The following is an 8,273-nucleotide window of genomic DNA, read 5'->3' on the forward strand; positions in this document are numbered from 1 at the left end:
CAGGATTCTTCTTTCTCCTCCTCATCTCCAGACCGATCAAAACCAGCTCTCTCACTTTCTGTCAGCCCTACTGCCACCCACTCTTTTGGCATTCCACTGAAGAAACCAAGTCTTCTGGCCTCTCCTGGGGGCCAGCACAAAGAGGAGAAACACAGCAGGTCAAAGCGGTGAGCTTTCACTAGTCATCCACCTTACCAGAGCCTGGATCCATTCACAAGAGAGAAAGTGGCTTTCAGTGCTCAAATCCAACCTCAGTTCTGGCTGGAAGATTCATTCTCGTCTGCCCCATGAATAAAATTCCACCTTGCTGCAATAAAGTTATGTTTATTGTTAAAAACCTCCAAGCTGCCCTTGCTGCTGCCCCAACATGGCTTGAGGCTCTCCAAAAGAGCACACAGCTCAAGTCCTGGTTGGTGGCACACTTGCAAGATTCATCAGCTGCAAGAGATGGGTTCCATTGCTGCCATCTCTCGCTCCATTTTCTTGTCTACAACACTCACAAATTTGTTTCCTCTTAAATAAAACCTGAGAGGTTTCTGTGACCATTCCCCTCTGTTCCCAATACCAATCCTGGTCGTGGCTACCACATCCTGCTCCCTGGGCAGCTCCTGTCCAGGTAGCATCCAGATGGCCGCGTCTTGAGTCAGGTCCCTTTGGTCAAAAGCCTTATCAATCCCAAATGCTTGGCAGAGCTTGGAGGGCCCATTACACAGCTGCCAGTCCTTCAGTGGCTTTGCAGGTCCTTTCCTTGAAGTGCTGCGCAGCTCCCTCATCACATCCAAACCCTGGAGAGGCTCCAGAGAGCGGAGTAAGACTGCAGCCCCTTCCCCTGTGCAGAAAAAGAGCCACGTGTTAGTACAGGTTTGTTTGGAAGGAATATCTCAGCAGAAGCACTTCAGTTGCATTCCCTGCCCCTGGCAGAGCAGGGAGTTGCCTGCAGCATCTGTGCTTCCCTCAGACTGCTAAGCCGTGGTCAGTGCACTCCCTCCCCTGTGCTGAATGTCCAGCATCCCACAGCTCTGTGTACTTGATTCACCTCACCCAGCCCCACTTCCTGATGTTCCTAGGCCAAGCTGCAGCTCCAAGGCTTGCCAGAGGGCAAGAGGTTTTTCTTATATCACCACGATGTTGAGGAATAAATACACATATGGTTCAGTTTTGGCGTAACTATCCAAAACTGCTCCCAAACCCAGTGGATTTATAATAAACTCTGATGATAAGGTCTCCAGCCAGCAAATGAGAAGAGAAAGAAGTCGAGATGCTGCCAACAGAACGAGGCAGAGCTGGACTGGAGGAGGGCTTCTGGCATGAAGCTGTGGGCTGGGGAGCAGCTGGGCCGCTCTGAAGGAGCCCTGGGTGGAAGCATCACTGATCCAAGTGACGGGCTGAGGTGTGGGTGTGACAAACATGGCCTTGGGTGATACAGAGGAGCGAGGTCAGCATCCTCGTGCCAGGGAAGCTCTTGTGAGATGGGTGCTGGGGTAGCAGGGGGCTGCACAGCCCTGGGAGCATCGCTTCAGCAGAGACAGCCCCACCTGTGACAAGAAGTGAAGAAAACTCCTACTTTCTTCTCCAATGTGATTCATCACCCTGCCAGGAAGGAGCCTAGGAACTTATGCCACTGTGACCAGCTGCTCCCCCTCATTTTGGTGAGGGTGAAGCAACGAGGCAGCTCTGAGCAGAGAAAATCCCCTGCAAGGAGGATTTCCAGCCCAAGTGGGACAGAAATACTTCTCCAGTATTTTCCATCGGAAAGCGGGGAAGGTCTTCTTCTGACCCTGAGTGGGAGAGGTGAGGGCCTGGCAATGCAGCCTGTGTGCTGCCCCACACAGTGCTTGTTGTGCGGGGCTGCCCACGGCATTCCTCCCCTCCGCCTCAGCACTGGGGATGCTGCTCTGCAAGGACTTCCTTTCCCTCTCCAGCCGCAAACATCTGGAGCTGTGCTCAAGCCTGGCGAAGGCTGTTGTAGCCCAGCAGATCCCCAGGGACCCGCAATTCCCCAAAATAGAATCCCTCTCCTATTTTGTGAAGTGCCACAACAAGCCGCTCTCAGCTCACAAACTGAAAGCCCGATCTCTTGCTGTTGCCAGGTGTGCCTCCTGCTTTGCACTGCTCAGAGCCCCCCTGCCCTCTGCACAGCTCTGTGAAGCAAACACTTCCAACAGCTGTCCACAATCTGTTTGCAGGCACTCCCTTTGCTAAGGAAGGGAATGAGGCTAATCTGGCAGCCAAAAGCTGCTACAGTGATTTAGAGCTCAAAGGTCATTTTAGATTTTTAAGAACATCCTCCACATCCTAGTTCTGCTTTTCATCCATGCACACAGAAATATCCTTCACGTTGGGATGCTCTCACCAACTGTGAGATTCTGAGGAACTGCTAATTACACTCCTTGCCCTCATCCATCACAAATGCAAGTAGAAACTGCGGGCACTTGAATTCAAGTGTCCTTGTGAGCTGATGTGAATAAAGGCACATGCTGAGAGCAGCTGCAGTGCTCCCAGACCCCCACGCAGCAGGAGCAGGGTACCTGGCATTTGTCTCTGGCTGCTCTGTGAGCATTTCCACTGGAAAGCTTTCCAACTCTTTCTAGCTGTGTGCAGAACAGATGAGAGTTAGAGCAAGACCGCCAGGGGAAGACAGGAGCTCAGGGATGCCACAGTGAACTACTGCTTTCTCTGCCCACCTCCTCCAGAGGTGGATGTTTGGGACCTCTTGAGGGTGCTTGCTTGCACATCAGTTTTCTTTAACCACTAACCAGTAGCTGCATCCTTCTGGCTCACCTCCTGCCTGCCAGGGTGCTGCAGCCTTCTCTGTGCAGCCTTCTCTGTGCAGCCTTCTCTGCGCAGCCTGCCCAGCTTGCTCCCAGGGCTACCTGCCTTCAGCACTGCCTGACACAGACACTGCTGCTGCCATGCCGTTGGCAGCAGTGCCCATCCTGTTCTCCAGCCCAGAAGCACCACACATTGCCCTCCCACGCCTAGCAGAGTCGCTCCATGTAAGGAGTAGATTTAGAGCTAAAAGCTGGGATCTGACAACAAGGAAGAGGCTGGTTCTGTCCTTGGGCAGTCAGGAATCACAGAACGATAAGGAAGTCCCACACCCGCACTGTGCTGCTCGCTTCTCCTTCCCTGGACTGAGTCCAGCTCTCACTCTTGGAAACAGCTCTTGGCTGCTGGAAAGAAGAAAATTTTCTCCTCTCTCCACCCATCTGACTCACTGCTCCCAAAACACTTCCTTCAAAGTCCCGGTCTGGGATCCCCGCTGTGTGACCCCACGCCTGGGTACAGAAGCACCGGGATCCCCGTTTTACAAGAGATTACTTCAGGTCTGGCAGCAAAATGCTCACATTGGCAAACTCCTGACAAACAAACCACAGCAAAGTCAAAGAGAAGCTCGACCAGCAATTGCTGCCTTCCTGAAGCGAGGGAAGCCCAGTGTGTCTCTCAGCTCTTGGGAAATGTCTCTGTGCTAAGATGATTCTGCTGCCAGCACCAAGATGCACTGTGGGATCCATGTGCACTGAGACATGGGGTAGATTTTGCTATCATTTAGGATTTCTCCTCGAAGCAATGTAGAGACACACAGCATGGCTACCAGCAGCAAGAGGAAGGCCTCTTCCAGTAAAATCCCATAGGACCCAGCTTTACCTCAATGATGTACACAAAGATCCCCCCTTCTTCCCTTTATTATTTGCCAGTATTTCAAATGCTGAGAGCCCCGTTTTGAACAAAGAATCATTCTGCTTTCATTATCTGAACAGCTTTGGCAGAGACGTGGTAATGCAGTTCCCATGTGTTCATCCATCAGACTCCAGACTTCCACTTAGGAAGACAGGCTCTTTCCCCACACTATTACCTGGCACTGTTTTTCTGCTTGGCTACCTTCCAAAGGCCAAAACCAGAGGGCTAATGGTCATCATCACAACGCATTCTGCTGTGGAATATACAATATGCTGTATCTTGGAAATGGAGGAAAAGAGTTTTTTGAGATTTTTCAAACAAAATCAGTGTTTAAGGAACACATACTGCAGCTTCAAAGTAAGTAATTACATTCTTTTTCTGAGGCAAAAACTATCATCTGTAAGGAAAACAACACCTGCTTGTTAAAAGGAGAATCATTTGATTAAAGATTGGTTTTATTATCATGAGAGCAATAAAGGAGGATTGCAGATCCTGTCACAGCCTGCTTTTGAGATTTTCTTTTTTAGTTTTTCTTGAAGATAAAGCAAAGCAGCTAAAAAGCTTCTGTAGCAACTCAGATAATAATGCTCAGACATCTCAGACCTTTTTGTTTTCCTTGGCGTTTAGTTTCTGGGGATAAAGGCAGGAGACAGAAAACTTTCTTCTCCTGACAGTGGACACCAAGATTTAGACTTTCACTAGACTGCAAGTTTCTTTTCACACCACCACCCTGAAGGAACAAAGTGTACCACATCACATGGATAAGGCATCGGCTCAGGTCATCCAAACTGAAAGCACCATCCTGTAAAGATTCCCTTCCAGTCCTTCATCTTTATTTCTGCATCTGAACAGCTCAAGGAACTCACAGCTGGGACCAAAATCCCACCTGGCCGTGTAGCCAGAGATGGCCCTGCTCATAGTGTTTGAAGCTGACACATAGGCACTGTGCTTTGGCCTCAACTCACCTTGGCTGGAAACGTTCACGCAGAAATAAATCCCATAGATCTGGTACACGTACAGAGTTCCTGGTTTCATGAACATGGCTGCGTTCCGTTGAGTTTGCTTCCCACCTTTTGAGTGAGAAGCCTCATCTTCCCCACCAAGATAAGCTTCTGTTTCAACAATCCTCCCCCAGAGCTCCCTGCCGTCGGGAAGTTTGCGAACTAGAATCTGGAACAGGTCAGAGGGCATCGGTTAGCAACAGCCCCTGTGCCAAGTAAGCAGAGCACAAGGCTTCTTGAGGCAAAGTCATCAGAAAAAGGGCCCTTAGGGCAGTGCCCGCTCTCCTCTCACTCTCTGAATGCAATCTGTAAGCTGGCATGAACGATTCCAATTTCAACTGTCTGGACCACATCCCAGTACACGACGTTTCTACCTATCGTTCACCCAGCAAAATGCTTGGGGTGCAAAGCTGTGGCAGTATCGTACAGAATTAATTTATGACCACATGTACAACAAAGCAGCAATCTGCACAGCCCACAGAACTGCTTCTGTGGTTCTTTTCTGCATTCTCACCCCAAACCACCAGGACAGCAACTGCAGCGATTGGACAGACCCTTGGAGGTGTTTCAGAAAAGTCCTGGCGCCTAACTCTAGAGATAACCATAATTGAAACATCAGTGCTGCTTCTGTGTTTTCTGCACCGTGTAGAGGAGCAGGGCAGGAGAGCTGGTAACTGGCCTGGGGCAGAAAAAGCAGGTCTTTGTCACTGCAGCGTGCTCCTCCTCGCTGCCAGCTCCTTAATAAAACCAAGTAGATGAGGAAAGGAAAAATAAACAGCCACAACTCTGAAAAGATTCTCCTGAAGAAAATAAAACAATAAGTGAACTCCTTACAAAGCTGCAATTCCTGCCTCTCATGCTTTCCCCACAGTATTTCCCAATTAATTGAAAACATCAGTATTTTATTGTTGTGAAAAACAATGACTTCAGAAAAGTACTGGTGCATGTGAATACTCCAAAAGCACACCCACGTGGCCAAACTGCTCTCTCAGTACAATGAAAAGCAGTGGTAAGGTTACAGTTTTAAGGGTATGCAGGCATTTCCCTGCCTCTTCTGACAACATATCTGCAGCTGAAACAGTTAAATGCAATAAGTAATACTAGTGCAGAAAGCACCTCCAAGATCTGGCAGAACAAAGATAACAAAACACTGAATTATTGTTATTATAACTGCAGTTACATGAGAACAAGAGCACAGATTGGGTCACAGGAGGACGTAAGTTATACTTCAAAGAAAATGTTACAGTGACATCGAATTTGCCTGGTTTGTAATTCTAGGCCTAAAGAGGAAGAGGATCGAATTAGGAGTAAAGTATTATCTGCCTATTTAACATCTGAGGATGTTAAAGACATTGAGACACCAAAAAATGCATTAGTGGGCAGCTTCAGGTGTCTTCATACACAGCAAGCAAATCTCACAGTGCGATGGGACACGGACTGTATCTTCCAGACACCGCAAAGTGCTTTGCAGAGTCAGTAATCAGGGACCTCCCAAGAGAAAACAAAGCTCTCAAACTGATCCAAACTCTTCGCCAAAGACTCAGCACTGAAAAACAACTTTGTGTCATGACCACAAAGCCTAAAATTCAGGATCCTTACACAAGTATTAAGGTCCAAAAATAATCTGTTACAGTATTGCTTATCAGCAAAAAGGGAAACTACATAAAACAAGGAAGCTTGTTAAGAACTTAAAAGAGACAGCCAGAAGTCAAAGCAGGAAAGGCAAACTTCTAGCAGGATGTCTATAAAGAGAGAAAATACATTTGATGTATAAGAGAGAGGTTGAGAAAGACCAAAAATAAACACAGCAGGAGCAAAGCAGAGCAAAGGTGTCCATTACATGCAAGACAATATCCTTCAGAAGTAAAAGCAAGGGTAGACACAGAGATACAGCCCAAAACAAAGTTACTGCAACAAATTCCTGAAGTATCTAAAGCAAAGAGAGCCCAGGAAGTTTCTTCACCCTACAAGTAATAAAAATATAAAGAGGACTCAGAAAAGGTAAGATCACAGCACTGGTACTAAAAACACATTTTGCAATTGTGTTTACAAGGTTCCCAGACTCAAAACTGTTTACAGGGACAACACCGGAGGAACTCTCTGAAATGAAAAGAGAGTTTTTTGAAGGACTCGCTGAGCAGAAGAGACACAGTTTAGCTCCCCTCCTCCCAAAGGCAGGGTCCAAAGATTCCTCAGCATTTCTGCGTTGGGAAAAGGGAGGAGGTCCTTTCATGAACAGGTGATGACTTAAAACCTCAGGAACTGAAGGTAGAAAGAATAGGTTTCAGAGTGAACAGGGTTTAACTGCAGAGCTGTGGAGTCCCAGAGGCCTCCATGCCAGGGCCTGTGCTGCCTCACATATTTCTGTTCATAATGTGGGAGAGGTGAGCACCAGCTCTACTGGTAAGCCTGAATTATTCAGAACTGCAAAAATAAAAGAAGGCAGATCAAGCTTTTAGAGCATACAAGGCAGCATAAAGGAAAGTATCAAGCAGGCTGCTGAACTGCCAGGTGAGAATAAAGTATGTCAGTACACTACGACAGGGGATATCAGTCAAAAAAGGCCAAGGACCTGCTATTAGCATCACGAGGTAATCAAATGGAGGGAGAGGAGGAAATGATGCTGGCTGCACAGCATTACTTTCCAGTGGGAAAACCAGGAGCCAAAAACAAATATAGAAGTACCTGAAGGGAAAATAATTGGCCTTAAACAACCTTCAAACCACAGACAGCAAAGTGTGTTCCAGTAAGCCTGAAAAAAAGGAGGAACTCCACAAAAAATAAACTAATTCTGAAGTGCGACAGTAAATTAAACCTAAACAATTACCTCTGTGACTACATCCAAAATAGATTTAATCACTAGCCTTCAATTTAACAGAATTTTACAAGAAAAATAATGAGAACAGTGCTCCTGAAATAGCAGAGCCCCAGAGGCAAACTGCAAAAAGAAAAAGATCATCCCTTTACATTAAATTATTATTGTACTGCAGCATGTAGAGCTGGTGTCAGTGTTACGGCTTACCTGTCCCAGGAAGGATTTGGCCAGGCTGATACAGGGCTGGTTGAAGAAATCTGCTTCCAGTTGGGAAGATTGTTTTTTCTCTGTTACAAAATATTTGCTGCTTGTTGGAGAAGAGTTGCCATCAGGAGTCGTGGTGGGGCTCTTCAAGGCATCAGAAAGAGGGATGCTGGAGTTGCTTTGGAGGGCGCTTAGTTGAGCCAACAGCTTTCTTTTCCTTGACATAGTGCTAGGAAATAAATGCAAACGTATTTGGAAATGTAAAGATTATTTTAAAGTAATTCATTTCCACGAATTCTTATTTTTAATACAAAGGCTCTGAAAGCTATTACTGATTAGACAGTGCAGGCAAAGCACAGGAGCAGGTGACATTCAGCTGGATTTACGCCAGGCTAGGCAAATATTGGGCTCTACTGACATGCAAACAAAATACTGCAGTTTGAGCTTTCATCTTTTAAGGGCTTAAGATAATAATAAACTCTGGTCCACGTAGCAGTAAAAATATGTTTGCTAACTGTTAGGTTAGGAAACACGAAAGCAAAGGTAAACCTGTACCATCTTCTTTCCACTGA

The 8,273-nt window shown here is 46.8% G+C and overlaps 1 protein-coding gene across 1 annotated transcript; it reads right to left on the bottom strand.

The window, feature by feature from the left end:
- Window positions 1-434: 434 nt before the first annotated feature.
- On the bottom strand, window positions 435-7,926 carry MPG (N-methylpurine DNA glycosylase; the record flags this gene model as incomplete). Its single annotated transcript, XM_079542864.1, has 3 exons — window positions 435-829; window positions 4,647-4,851; window positions 7,705-7,926. The coding sequence occupies 3 exons, from the start codon at window positions 7,924-7,926 to the stop codon at window positions 435-437; spliced, it is 822 nt and encodes a 273-aa protein (XP_079398990.1).
- Window positions 7,927-8,273: the final 347 nt, after the last annotated feature.

Source organism: Tetrao urogallus (genome assembly GCF_951394365.1).
Source record: "Tetrao urogallus genome assembly, chromosome: 15".
NCBI lineage: Eukaryota > Metazoa > Chordata > Aves > Galliformes > Phasianidae > Tetrao > Tetrao urogallus.